This window comes from Elephas maximus, chromosome 7, assembly GCF_024166365.1.
Source record: "Elephas maximus indicus isolate mEleMax1 chromosome 7, mEleMax1 primary haplotype, whole genome shotgun sequence".
Classification (NCBI taxonomy): domain Eukaryota; kingdom Metazoa; phylum Chordata; class Mammalia; order Proboscidea; family Elephantidae; genus Elephas; species Elephas maximus.
Window position 1 is genome coordinate 111,696,614 of NC_064825.1, and position 15,827 is coordinate 111,712,440.

The 15,827-nt window shown below is 37.1% G+C and overlaps 1 protein-coding gene across 1 annotated transcript; it reads left to right on the plus strand.

The window, feature by feature from the left end:
- Positions 1-464: 464 nt before the first annotated feature.
- LOC126079540 (olfactory receptor 4C11-like) lies at positions 465-1,393 on the plus strand. Its single transcript, XM_049890632.1, is given in 2 exon segments — positions 465-1,161; positions 1,164-1,393. Coding segments are annotated over 2 exon segments (927 nt in total).
- The last annotated feature ends 14,434 nt before the right edge of the window (positions 1,394-15,827 follow it).

Below are 15,827 nucleotides of genomic sequence, written 5' to 3' on the forward strand. Positions count from 1 at the left end.
TCAGAACTGGAAGACAATTTTATAACTGGACTGCCAGCTTCAAGGAATGTAAAAGCACTTTGAAGTCAATTATGCACATATTTTTCTATTTTTGCAGCACATCATCTCTAATATTGACAGGTCCTTACAGATAACTAAAGGAAGGCATTGAACTTAAGAAAACCTTCATATAAAACCCCAAACATTAATGTTAATTATGATTGAATAATCATTTACATTTTTATTATTTTCCCATTACATCTTCATATGCAATCAGAGAAATAAACAAACTGTTATGAATTCTGTTTTGTTTATATTTATGAAAAATTTATATACAGAAAGATGAATGATTACCTATTTGTAAGTGGGAGATCCATGATCAGGCATAAGTATTTGAGCTCCAAATGCAATTTGATAAAATTATTGCTTTTCTCCTTGCAGATTAACTATTTCTAACCCCTACTTTCCCCACATCTACTGAAACAATGCAGCAAAACAAGAGTGTAACTGAGTTCATACTGTTAGGATTGACACAGGATCCTCTGAGGCAGAAAGTGGTGTTCATAATTTTCTTAATCTTCTACACTGGAACTGTGGTGTGGAATTTGCTCATTATTGTGACCATTAAGTTCAGCCGGTCTCTTGGGAGTCCCGTGTACTTCTTCCTATTTTACTTGTCCATTGCTGATACTTGCTTTTCAACTTCCATAGCCCCTAGGCTAATTGTGGACACTCTCTCTGCAAAGAAAATCATATCCTATAACGAGTGCATGATGCAAGTCTTTGCACTGCATTTATTTGGCTGCATGGAGATCTTTGTCCTCATCCTCATGGCTGTTGATCGCTACGTTGCCATATGTAAGCCCTTGCGTTACCCAACCATCATGAGAAGACAGGTTTGCATCATCTTGATTATACTTGCCTGGACAGGGTCTTTTATACATTCTATAGCTCAGATTGCTCTGGCCTTGAAATTGCCTTTTTGTGGGCCTAATTTAATTGATCATTATTGCTGTGACTTGCAACCCTTGTTAAACCTTGCCTGTATGGACACTTATATGATCAACCTGTTGTTGGTGTCCAATAGTGGGGCCATTTGTTCGAGCAGTTTCTTGCTTTTGATGATCTCATATTTTGTAATCTTGCATTCCCTGAGAAATCACAGTGCAGAAGGGAGGAAAAAGCCTTTTCCGCTTGTACCTCTCACATCATCGTGGTTATCTTATTCTTTGGTCCGTGTATATTCATATATACACGTCCTCCGACCACTTTCCCCATGGACAAGATGGTGGCAGTATTCTATACTATCGGGACACCCTTTCTCAACCCGCTCATCTACACACTAAGGAATGCAGAAGTGAAAAATGCCATGAGAAAGTTATGGAGTATCAAAATTACCTCAGAAAGTAAATGATGAAATAAGAGTATGATTATTTATTCAGGAATGCTACTAAATCTGCGCAGACACCAAATATGATAGTGTGTGATAATTGTGGAAATAATATCCGATCATATATAAGGTGGTGGGTTTATTTTTTAAATTTTTTTTTAGTTTACAAATAAGATGAATGTCTAGCATCATCTTTTGTGTCTGAGCTAGATATGGTATTAGAATAATTCAGATAATTGTGATCTAAGCTGACATCAGCCTGACTCAATCTTTTCCTGAGAGTTCAATTCCGGCATTACTGACGATGTACTATATACCATAATTATTAATCTGTACTCATTAGTTTGATATGGAAGATATTTATACAATCTACAGCCATGTGTAATTGTGAGTATCCATAAACGAAGTATAACTGATTCTCTGTGGTCTTTAATTCTGCCTATAATACACTTTGAATTAGGTATCCAGATTCCTCTTTAATGCCTCTAGGTCAGTGGAACTCAGTGTATCAAGATCATCCAATTTATTTCATCAATAGTTTGTCTTTGAAGAGTTCCATTTTTCTGAATCAGAGTCTTTTTTGACATACTGATATTCTAAGCTAAATTATTTCTCATCTTTTCCTTTGGATATTAAGATAGAAGAAGAGACTTTTGAATGTAGATTTCCATCAAAAACTAGCTATGCTAAAAAATTAACAAAACTTATTTAGAAGTTTCTGCAAAACGGAACACATGTACATATTTCTAGTTGCCATCTGTTTTATGCATGAGTCTGAAGGAACTGTCATGGGGAAGTGCAGAGTATAAACTGATGTGACAACGGAAGAATTATTAGGACTTTGAGCTATCTAAATGGGATCAACTTGATAACAGAAACTGGAAAGATCAGATAGGGAAATTAGGGGGCAGTGGGTTTATGTTAATGGAGGAACAATTAGGAAAAGGAGGGTAAGAATGGTTGCACAACTCAAAGAAAGTAATCAATGTCATTGAATAGTAAGTGTAGACATTGTTGGATTGGTATATGTAATGCTGTGTACATTTCCAACAGCAAAAAAAAAAAAAAAGTAAAAGAAAATTACAAAAAAAAAAAAGATTTAATGTGTCTTTGAAGATAAAAAAAATTGTGCTCCTTGGTGTATTTCTAAATAAATCTTAGCCAAATAGCACTAACTTGTTGTCTATCTTAATGGTCCTGGTGCTCTGGGCATTTTCTGGCCTGCATTAGCCTGGTTTAGGCACTGTTTCTCTGGAGGCCCCAAAATGTTACAGTTCCCCCCCAACCCACAGAGCAATTCACAAAAATCCTTCTGAATCTATGCTAGCTTTCTGAAGAATAGTTGGAAAAATAATATTAGCCTGGAATAATATTAGATCAACTATCGGGAAATCTGAGATGAAGGACAAAGAGAAACAAAGACAGGCATTGACAGTCTACATAGGCATCACTATCAAGAGCAACCTAGGTGCGTAAAAGTAGATGAGCCAAGAAAAAAAACAAAGCTGTTGCCATTGAGTCAGTTCAGACTCATAGTGACCCTGTAGGACAGAGTAGAACCGCTCCAAAGAGTTTCCAAGGAACGCCTGGTGAATTCGAGCTGCCGGCCTTTTGGTTAGCAGCCATAGTACTCAACCACTAAGTCACCAGAGTTTCCATAGAAGTAGGAGTAAATAGACCAATAAAGTAAATGACTTGCAGGATCCTGACTGGGACAAGGCTATTTGTTGTCTGGAACTAATTTTGTTGGAATATATGGTTGATGAATGAGAGACAAAAGAAAAGAAAAAAGAAGTGATATTCTTTGCCCTGTACACCTGGCAAGACGACAAGGATACATTGTTAAGTAAAAAAAAAAAAAAAGGAAATATCAGAGGAAATCTAAAATCAAATTATAGCAAAGTTTTTCTTCATGTCCATTTGCATGCACTGAATTTCAAGCTCTGCCTCTCTGCAGCGTATACAAACCCATATTTTCCAAGTTTTTTAAATATATTTAAAATCTCAGGAACTCAATTTTTAGAGTTTATATTCATCACCTCATAACTTTGTGAGAGTTCATGACATTGGTAAGGGGAGGTAAATAAGACTAGTGAAAGCAAAACTTTTAAAGTAAGGTAAGGAATGTTTCTGTCTATACTTCAGAATTCTCCTTAGAAGGAAGAATAGTTGTACTTTGTCTTGCTAACTTTGGATATGTCATCAGGAGGGACCAATCCCTGGAAAGGACATCATGCTTGAAAAAGTAGATAGAGTGTAAGAAAAAAAGAGGAAGACCCTCAATGAAATGAATTGACACAGAGGCTGCAAGAATGGGCTCAAACATAACAACAGTTGTAAGGATGGCACAAGATTGGGTGGAGTTTCCTTCTGTTGCACATGTGGTCACTGTGAATTGGAACCACCTTGATGACACATAACAACAGCAACCACAAGGATTGTTTAGTAAATACAATGCTAAAAGGCTTGGGAATCCAATCACAAAGAACATATGTACCAGAAAGAGTGGTACAACTTGCCAACATTGAGGATAGTCAGAGCTTGCAGCCAGGTCACTGGGCAGGAACGACCAGGGCCTTCCAACTTCTTCCTTCCCCTACAGGAAAAACTGAAGTCAGGCACACTCTTACACATCAGGAAAGAACTTCAAACTGAACTTGTTTACCTTCAGAAAAAAAACATCATCATCTCCATCTCCCTGTCTCATCAATAGGTGGCTCCAGTTGGTGAAGGAACAAATCACATGTGTTTCTTTTGCTATTATGTGCTTGGATATAATACGGAAGCCTAAAGTCAAGGACCTTTTGTCATTATTTCTAGACCTTCAAATAAAGATATTTGGAGAGAACAGCGGCTAGTCCAATGTTCCCTGGAGTGGACAAAATAGAGATTGTGACTAATTTTACAATAAACTTTTCAGAACACAAAATAAAATAAGACAAAGTGTGCACTTTCAGATAAACAGGTATCTAAACAATATTTTGGTAAAATCAATATGTTCTGGGAAAAATGATGTTTTTGGTAGAGAATAAAGGATGGAATATTTGAATTAAACTTTGCTTTAAAATATCTAGGATATATAGTGACCATATCGTAGGTGATTTCTATGTCTTGAAAATACGAGAATAGTCTGCTTCTGTTAGGTGCCAAAGAGTCAGTTCCTACTCATATTGACCTTATATACAACAGAACGAAACACTGCCCAGTCCTGAAACATCCTCACAATGGTTACTATGTTTGAGCCCATTGTTGCATCCACTCTGTCAATCATCTCGTTTACGGTCTTCCTTTTTTTTTTTTTTGCTGTCTTCCCTATCAAGCATGATGTCCTTCTCCCAGCCTGGTCCCTCCTGATAGCATGTGCAAAGTATGTGGGATGAAGTTTCATCATTCTCACTTCCAGGAAGTGTTCTGGCTGTACTTCTCCCAAGACAGATTTGTCCATTCTTCTGGAAGTCCGTGACATATTCAGTATTTTTCATCAATATCTTAATTAAAAGGCATCTATTATTCTTTAGGCTTCCTTATTCATTGTCCAGCTTTCCCTTGCATATGGTCAATTGAAAATACCATGGCTTGGGTCAAGTGCACCTTAGCCCTGAAAAGACCACTTTAAAGAGGTCTCTTGTAACCTATTTTCCCAACGCAATATGCAGTTTGATTTCTTGACTGATGCATTCAAGATCATTGTTTGTGAATTCAAGTAAAATAAACTCATTGACAGCTTCAACATTCTCCTTTTATCATTTATTATTCCAGTTCTGAGGATTTTTTTTTTTTTATATTGAGGTGTAATCCATACTGCAAGCTGTAGTCTTTGATCTTCATCAGTAAGTGCTTCAAGTCTTCTCTCCTTTCATCATTCAAGGTTGTGTCACCTGCATATTGCAGGTTGTTTATGAGTTTTCCTCCAATCCTGATGTTGCGTTCTTCCTCATACAGACAAACTTCTTGGATTATTTGCTCAGCATTCACACTGAATATCTATGGTGAAAAGATACAACCCTGATGCACACATTTCCTGATTTTAAACCATGAAGTATCCCACTGTTCTGTTTGAATGACTTTCTCTTGATCTGTGTCCTCATGAGCACAATTAAGTGTCCTGAAATTCTCATTCTTCATAATGTTATCCATAATTTGTTATAATCCACACAGTTGAATGCCTTTACAGTCAATAAAACATAGGTAACATCTTTCTGGTATTCTCTGCTTTCAGCCAAGGTCCATCTAACATCAGCAATGATATTCCACATTCCTTGTCTTCTTTTGAATCCTTCTTGAGTTTCTGACAGTTCCCTGTAAATGTACTGCTACAACTGCTTTTTTAATTATCTAGCATAAAATTTTACTTGAAACCCTGGAAACTATAGTTCCCAGATGCATTGTTAACCCAGAACTGAAACCATTCCTGAAGCTGACTCTTCACACAAAGTTTAGACAGGACCATAAAACAAAAAATAATACACCTGAGGAATGTGCTTCTTAGTTCAGTCAGATATACGAGACCAAATGGGTAGCTCCTGTCCAAAAGCAGAATGAGAAAGCAGGAAGGGAGAGGAGCTGATCAAATGGACACAGGGTACCTGGGGTGGAAAAGGAGAGTGTGCTGTCACATTGTGGGAATTGCAACCAATGTCACAAAATAATATGTGGATAAGCACTGGGTTTTGGGGGGTTTATATTTTCATATGAGAAATTAACTTTAGCTCTAAACTTTCACCTAAAGTACATTTTTTTTTTACTTGAGTGTGATATTACGAATACTGTTTTATAACTTCCACATTCTGTTAGATCATCTTTCTTTGGAATGGGTACAGATATATATTTCTTCCACTCGGCTGGCCAGGTAACTCTCTTCCAAATTTCATGGCGTAGATAAGTGAGCACCTCCAGTGCTGAAGCCCGTTGTTGAAACATCTCAGTTGGTATTTTATCAGTTTCTGGAGCCTTATGTTTCACCAGTGCCTTCAGAGCATTGACTTCTTCCTTCAGTATCATCTGTTATTTATCATACGCTACCTCCTGAAATGTTTGAATGTTGACCAATTTCCTTTTCTATCTTCTTTTTTTGCTTCCTGCATAGTTCCATTTTTTGCCCATAGAATCTCTCAATATTATAACTCAGGCTTGACTTTTTTCTTCAGTTCATTCAGACTGAGAAATGCCAAGCCTGTTCTTTCCTTTTGGTTTTCTAACTCCAGGTCTTTGCACATTTATTGTAATACTTTGTCTTCTGGAGCCGCCTTTGAAATCTTCTGTTCAGCTATTTTACTTCATCATTTCCTCCATTTGCTTTAGCTGTTCTGTGTTCAAGAACAAGTTTCAGAGTCTTTTCTGACACCTATTTTGGTCTTTTCTTTCTTTCCCGTCTTTTTAAAGACCTTTTGTTTCCTTCATATATCATGTCATTGATGTCCTCTCACAACTCTTCTCCTCTTCCATCATTAGTGTTCAATGTGCCAAATCTGTTCTTGAAATGGTTTTAAATTCAGGTGGGATATACTCAAGGTCATATTTTGGGTCTGGAGGACTTTTTACTATTTTTTTCCTCTTCAACTTGAACTTGCATATGAGCAATTGATTGTTCCACAGTCAGCTCCTGGTCTTGTTCTGACTTTCTCCACAGATATAACAGTCTTGATTCCTATAAACTCCCTTAGGCAAGGTCCAAATGTAGAGTCACCATTTTGTTGTTGAAAAAAGGTATTTGCAATGAATAAGTCATTGGTCTTGCAAAATTCTATCATGAGAACTCTGAAGCCATTTCTATTATCAAGGCCCTATTTTCCAACTACTGATCCTTCCTCTTTGCTTGCAACTTTTGAATTTCAATCACCAGTAATTATCAATGCATCTTGATTACATGTTTGATCAATTTCAGACTGCAGAAGTTGGTAAAAATTTCTTCATATTTGGCATTAGTGGTTGGTGCATAAACTTGAATACTCATGTTAACTGGCCTTCCCTGTATGCTTAAGATGCTATCCTACCACACAGCATTGTATTTCAGGATCCATCTTGAAATGTTCTTTTTGACCCTGAATGGGATGCCATTCCTTTTCTATTTGTCCGGGTAGACCATATGATTGTCCATTCAAAATGGCCAATACCAGTTCATTTCAGCTCATTAATGCCTAGGATATCAATGTTTATGCATTCCATTTCATTACTGATGATTTCCAAGTTTCCTAGATTCATACAGCATAAGTTCCAGATTCCAATTATTAAAACTCTTTCCTCATCATTGACATAAACCATATGCCAGCCATTATGTCTCTGTACTTCAGAGGTAAGATGTTATTCTGATTCTAATGCATTTAGTGTTGAGGTGGGTCCCTTTTGAAATATATGGTGCTCAGCTGACAGAAATTGGAGCCTCATTGTTGTGTAGGTTAAGCATTCTATTATGTGATGTTTCCTGAATGTCTTTGATTTATAATTTTTTGACTTTCTTACCTTTATTTCTGTGAGATAAGGCTTGCAAGTGTAATTATGGCTTTCTAGTATGATGGGTTTGTTTTGGTTTTTGTGTGTCGTATTTGGAAAAGCAAGTGTTCCGCCTGTAACCTGATGGAAAGTTGCCTACAATAAATTACTTATCTGACTCTTATTGGTATATTTTCATGACACAGATCAATGGTGCCACAGTGCCACTGACCTCATTTCTGGCTTGTATTACCAAATTCTATTTCTCAAAAAACATACCAACCAAATTAGTAAGTACATATTCCCATACTAAAAATACATGCCATACCAAAAATTAAAAATTAAGGTGAAAAAATTTAATAATGAAAGTCTTAATGGATGTTTGCAGCTGTTTGTTCTCATTTTGAGTTGTGCCACATCAGTAAAGGAAGTTGCTGAAACCTTTTCTCCATTCATATCACTAAGATCGACTACTTTGAGGAGGCAGCACTTCCTCCGTGATATTTTGAGTGCCTTCCAATGTGAGGGGCTCATCTTCAAGTGCTATATCAAACAGTGTTCACTGCTATTCATAAGGTTTTCACTGGCCAATTTTTTCAAAAGTAGACCACAAGTCCTTCTTCATAATCTGTGTTAGTCTAGAAGCTCCACTGAAACGTTTCTACCATGGGTGACCCTGCTTGTATTTAAAATACTGGTGACCTAGCTTCCAACATCACAGCAACAGCAACATATAAGACCACCATGGTACAACAAACTGACAGATGAATGATGGCTCTAGATTGTAGACACTTGTTATTTGTGGTGATAGGAAAGACAAATACCAAATGTGGGTGAAATGTGTTCAACTTGACCGAGGTAAATGATAAGACTAAGAAGTACACAAGAATAAGGAACATTTTTGGCAAATGCTATAACATATACTATTTTGCAGCGACATCAGTTAAAGACCAAAAATATGTGTGTAGTTAAATAGGTAGGTAGGTGTGCATATAAGTGTATATGAAGGTGTATATATTTGTATACACGGCTGAACATATAAACGTAATGTATATGTACAGACATTTATGTGTGTGCTACATATATTTTCATATATATAATAAAGCACATAAGGGACACAGATATAGATACTTCTTAAAAATAACCAAACAACACTTGGGATTGGTTTACTGTGTTTGAAGCCATACGACCATAATATCATGGGACAACTCATTCAATTGGCCTAGCATTATTCACAAACTTTGTGTCCTACATCCTAGTTTAGTGAGTAGACTCTGGGGTCTTAAAAGCTTGCAAACAGCCATCTAAGATACAACTCTTGGTGTCTAGTTGTCTAGTGCAAAAGAGAAAGAAGAATACAAAAGACTCAAAGAAGAAGTTAATCTACAGGACTAATAGTCTGCTCAACCTGTGGCCTTATTTATCCTGAGACCAGAGGAACTAGATAGTGCCCAGTTACCACTACTGACCGTTTTAACCAGGGACACAATAGGTGATCCCACATAGATTGGGAGATAAATGTAGACATAAACTCAAATTCTTAAAAAAAAAAGTAGGACTTATTAGTTAATTGGTTTTTTTTGAGGGGATTAGACTGATAGAAAGAGGAACCCCCAAGACTATAGCCCTGAGATACCTTTAAACTTTGCTCTGGATCCAAACTCAGAGGTCATCTCTCAGTTAAATAACAGATGGGTTCATAAAATAAACAATACCACCCATGAGTACTGTGCTTCTTTAAAAAATAATCTATATGAGAAAAAAAAAATGAGACTAGTCAGCATTTACCATAAAGCAAATATAAGAAGGTAAGGGGGGATGGGGAAGCTAGTTTAGTGGAAACAGCACAACCAGAACTAAAGTAATGAAGATATGGGCACATTATGAAAAATGTAATCAATGTCACTGAACAATATGTATAGAAATTGTTAAATGGGAACCTTATTTGCTATGTTACCTTTCACCAAAAACACAATAAAATACTATAATTGAAAACAGAGGTATTTTACAGCCGATTTGCCCAAAGCAAAACATCCTTTGATTTCTTTTTCCTTTCTTTTTAATTGTGCTTTGAGTGAAATTTTACAATTCAAGTCGGTATCTCATACAAAAACTTATACACACATTGTTATATGACCCAAGTTGCTCTCCCTATAATGTGACAGCACACTCCTTCTCTCTACCCTGTATTTCCCGTGTCCATTAACCTGCTCATGTCCCCCTCTGCCTTCTCATCTTGCATCCAGGTGGGAGCTGCCCACATAGTCTGATGGTCTGCTTGATCTAAGAAGCACACTCGTTACCAGGAGTGTGGCTTTAGGAATTGTTTTAGTTTTGGGCTACCAGAAAGTGAGGGGGCCATGACTTCTGAGGTCCCTCCAGTCTCAGTCAGACCATTAAGTTTGGTCTTTTTGCTAGAATATGGGGTCTGCATCCTACCTTTCTTCTGTTCCATCAGGGATTCTTCTCTGTTGTGTTCCCTGTCAGGGAAGTCATTGATGGTAGCCAGACACCATCTAGTTCTTCCGATCTCAGGCTGATGGAGTCTTTGATTTATGTGGCCCTTTCTTTCTCTTGGGCTCATATTTTCCTTGTGTCTTTGATGTTGTTCATTCTCCTTTGATCCAGGTGGGTCGAGGCCAATTGATGCATCTTAGATGGCTGCTTGCTAGATTTTAAGACCTCAGACGCCACTCACCAAAGTGGGATGCAGAAAGTTTTCTTAAAACACTTTATTAGGCCAATTGACCTAGATGTACCCTGAAACCAAGGTTCCCAGACCCCACCCCTGCTACTCTGCCCTCGGATGTGTTTGGTTGTATTCAGGAAACTTCTTAGCTTTTGGATTAGTCCAGTTATGCTGACTTCTCCTGTAATGTGTGTTGTCTTTCCCTTCACCTAAAATAGTTCTTGCCTACTGTCTAATTAGTGGATGCCCCTCTCCCTATCTCCCTCCCCACCCTCATAACCATCAAGGAATATTTTCTTCTGTGTTTAAACCTTTTTCTTGAGTTCTTATAATAGTGGCCTTATACAATATTTGTCCTTTTGTGACTTATTTCACTCAGCATAATGCCTTCCAGTTTCCTCCATGTTATGAGATGTTTCTTGGATTCATTATTGTTCTTTATCATTTCCTAGTGAGTATACCATAATTCGTTTATCCATTCATCCATTGATGGGCACCTTGGTTGTTTCCATCTTTTTGCTATTATAAACAGTGCTGCAGTAAACACATGTGTACATATATCTATTCATGTGAAGGCTCTTATTTCTCTAGGATGTAGTCCAAGGAATGGGATTGATGAGTCATATGGTTGTTCTATATCCAGCTTTTTAAGGAAGAGTCAAATGGATTTCAAAAGTAGTTGGGACATTTTACATTCCCACCAGAAGTGTGTAAGTGTTCCATTCTCTCCACAACCTCTCCTACATTTCTTATTTGTGTTTTTTAGATTAATACCAGCCTCATTGAGGGTGAGATTGTATCTCATTTGATTTCTTGACTGATGCTTCCATGGGTGTTGATTGTGGATCCAGGTAAAATGAAATCATTAGTAACTTCAAAATTTTTGGTGCTTAACGTTATGTTGCTTATTGGTCCAGTTGTTAGAATTTTTTTTTTTCTTTATGTTCAGGTGTAATCCATACTGATCCAAGACATGACATTTTCAATTGTCTCATACACATGCATGCAAAAACAGAACACTGAATAAGAAAGACTGAGGAACTGATGCTTTTGAATTATGCTGTTGATGGAGACTATTGACTATATTTTGGACTGCCAGAGTAACAAACATGTCTTTCCTGGAAGGAGTACATCCAGAGTGCTCCTTGGAAGGGGGGATGTCAAGACATCCTCTCAAATACTTTGAACATGTAATGTGGAGGGACCAGTCCCTGGGAAAGGAGATCATTCTTGGGAAGGTAGAAGGTCAGGGAAAAAGAGGGAGATCCGCAAGGAGCTGGATTCACACTGTGGCTGTAACAGTGGGCTCAAACATAGAAATGATTATGAGGATGGTGAAGGACCAGATAGTGTTTCATTCTGTTGTAAGTAGGGTTGCACCTTTTTGAAACTCAGAAGCCATGTACACTCCTTTGGGTTATTAAGTATCATTTTGCTTTAGGGTGCTGATTGATTAGAAATGCCGCAATGCATAATCACTTTTTTCTTTGTTTTTTCTTTGCTTTGTCTTTCGTTTTCCCTATATGAGGATGGCGGAAGGCATGTCAGTTGAACTTAGATGGAACAGAGTTGTGTTAAATATAGTTTTTTGTTCAGAGCATACTATCCTCATGGACCTATGCCAGATTCTGCTTTTATTTTACAAAAATTTTCCCTCTATATTTAATTACCCATTTCTACCCTCCTCACTGTTTTACTTACCTAATGCTGCCATTTTTTTTAATGCTGCCATAACAAAATACCACAAGTGGTTGGCATTAAAAAAGAGAACTTTATTTTCTCACAGTTCTGAAGGGTAAATTCAAATTAGGGGTTCCTTCTTTAAGTCTCTCCTAGTTTCTGGTGTCTGCAGATGACCTTTGGCATTCCTTGGTGTTCCTTGGTTTTTCCTTGATGTCTGTTTCCCCTGGATGTGTGTGTCTCTGTGCCTATTCTGCTCTTTTCATAACTCAGAGTGGTTAGGTTTAGGACCCACCCCTTTCTCATTTGTGATCAAATTAACATAACAAGCAAAATCTTCCATCCAAACAGGATCATATTCACAGGTACAGGGGCCAGGACATCAGTACAGATTTTGGGGGTACACAATTCATTCTGTAACTTTCCACCCTTTGTTGCCCCAAAATTTCATATTCTTCTCACATGCCAAACACATTCACTGTATCACATTACCCCCCAAAGCCTTAACTCTTTCCAGCATCATCTGTCAATACAAGATATCATTCTATGAATCATCTAAATAAAGTATGGGTGTGACTCTGGGTGTGTTCCTTCCTAGGGCAAAATTCTTCCCCATCAGTGCACCTGTGAAACCTGTTATATAAGTTATCTGCTTCCAAAGTACAATGATGGGATAGACATTCTCATTCCCAAAGGAAGAATTTGAGGGAAAGGAGTCATAGGTACCAAGCAAGTCCAAAACCTAGCAGGGCAAATTTCACTAGTTTTCAAGGCTTGAAAATAGCCCTCAGTTATCCAGGTACTTGTGAAAATGGCCCTGATCTCAGAACTCTGGACACTGGTCATGTGCTCAAGGTTTTCAGGTCAGGTCCCTCAGCCCTGGGTGTTGGCCCATAGATGGGCAACCCCAACCCTTCAATTCTTATTTAATCTCTGTTTATCTTCTTTGGAGAAGAGTATGTTCATATCATTGGTCCCATCACCACTTCTAAATTAACATTTATTTTAAAATCATTTTAGATTTACAGAAAATTTGCAAAAATAATAGGTTCCTCTATCATTATTATCTTACACTAGTGTCTTAGTTATTTAATGATGCTGTAATAGAAATATCACAAGTAGATGGCATTAATGAGCAGAAATTAATTTTTACACGTATTAGGAAACAAGAAGTCCAAATTCAGAGTGCCTGCACTAAGAAAATGTTTCCTCTCTCCTGACAGGAGGAAGTTCCTTGTCTCTTCAGATTCTGCTTCCTGGTTCCTTAGAGATCACCATGAAGTCTTCTCTTCTGTTTTGCCTCAACTCTGCTTTGTTTACCTGTTTAATCTCTCTTTTATCTCATAAGAGATTGACTCAAGATGAATCCTACCTCATTAACCTTACAAAGACAACTCAAACCAAATTTGATTACTACCCCAGGGATTAGGATTTACAACACATATTTCAGGTGGATGTAATTCAATCCATAACAAGGGATGGGTCCTAAACCTAATCACTCTGAGTTATGAAAAGAGCAGAATAGGCACAGAGAAACACACATCCAGGGGAAACAGACACCAAGGAAAAACCAAGGAATGTCAACGATCATCTGCAGACACCAGAAACTAGGAGAGACTTACAGAAGGAATCCCTAATTTGAATTTACCCTTCAGAACTGTGAGAAAATAAAGTTCTCTTTTTTAATGCCAACCACTTGTGGTATTTCTGTTATAGCAGCATTAAAAAAAAATTTAGGTAAGTAAAACAGTGGTAAATTTTTCACAACTAATGTACTGATGTTGATATTATTATAAATGAAAATCCCATATTTTAATCAAATTAACTTAATTTTTACCTAATGTTCTATTTCTTTTCAGAATCACATCCAGAAGACAATATTACATTTAATTATCATGTTTCCATAGACACCTCTGGAAAGTGACTGTTTCTGAGAGTTCCAAGTTTTGATGATCCTGACAGATTTGAGGAGGACTTGTGGGGCATTCTGCATATCCCTCAATTCAGTTTTGTCTAATATTTTTCTCATGATTAGACTAGGGTTATGAATTCCTTGGAGGAAGACCACAGGAGTAAAACATTATTTTCATCACATCAAGGGTAATTACTATAAACATGATTTATCAATGGTAATATTAACTTGAATCGCCTGGCTAAGGTAGTGTTTGTCAGATTTATCTCTTGTAAGCTTACTGTTTTTTCCCCTTCCAATACTGTACTTTTTGGAAGGACATCAATTTTCTGTCCACACTTAAAAGGTAGAGAGTTATGCTCTACTAAAGATGGCATATTTGCGTAAGTCATTAGGAATGCTTATACATTGGAAATTAGTTGCTTCTCATTCAGTTATTTATTGTCATATATATGTATATACACACACACATAAATATTAATATGTACTAATGGGTATTTATTTCATACTTTGAGTCATGATCCAGTACTGTGCTATTTTGTTGCTCATATTTTTCTAGTTTTGACCAATGGGAGCTCTTTCAGTTGACTTCTGTGTTCCTTTGCTGTGCCCTCACCACTGTTCTTGTGTGTGTTTGTGTGTGGGTGCGTGTGTGTGTGTGCACCTATGCACCTGTATGCTTGAGCGCTTCCTTATTTTCTAGCACTACAAGATGTTCCAGCTCCTCCTGTACATTTCTTGTTCCGAGTATATAATCAGTAGCCATTTTCTAAGATGTCTTTTTGCTTTTTATTGGAGAATGTTATTTAAAGGGTCAGGGTGCTAGATGGCCATTGTTTTTTTACTGTAGTCAAAAAATACCATTTATGACCCATATTTGTATCTTTAGTTTCAAAAATAGGCCACGTTTTCCCCTATAATCTAAGAAGACGAATTGAAGGTAAGTTCTTTATCACATCTGGCTCAAGTTTCTTAATTGGAAGGAAATGGACACTTTAGGGAATAATCTTCCCCAGGCTGTTAGATTTTGCATCATTCATGTTAAATGCTCCTCCAGGGAAGGCAAAAGAGAAGTATTTCCTGGTCAAAACCTTGTGTGAGGGTGAAGTTCCACGCTTGTGAGATGAAATTGTGACCAACTTGGAATGTGTCCTAACAGGCAAGAGAGAACCTAAGTGTCTTTGTGAGATCAAAGAGAATTTTAAAGAACATTTTTTTCCTAATAAGTTAGTGATTTCCAAATTACCCTCAGAGGAAAAGAGAGCAACTGACTATTCTAACCTCCATATAAAAGTTGGTAACATTTTTATTGGAAAATAACATAGTTGTCTTCAGTATTTGGAGGAAATCAATCTGTTCAATGCCATCACAGTAAGTATCTAATACATAGAAGGCATTTGTGGAAGGATAGAAAGTTAAGGGACTTTTCTAGGAGTAATTTACAATCTAAATTGAAAAAGCAGAAACAAAATATGTGTACGGTAGCTGGGCACTACAAGATAAATTATTTTGATAGATGGGGATGAGGGAGATAAGCAAATAGAAATAATGTCTTTTGAGTGTTCCAGAAATGTTTCATGGAGGTGTTTATTTTGCTGTGGTTAGAGTAGCCTGTAGGCTTCATATCTCCTCAATGGCAACTAAGTTTAGGCTGGTGTGGGACATTACAGAATTATATCTACAGAAAATCCCCTTTAATTCTTTCACTCATTTTATACATATACATATATATATATTAGAAACTTCTT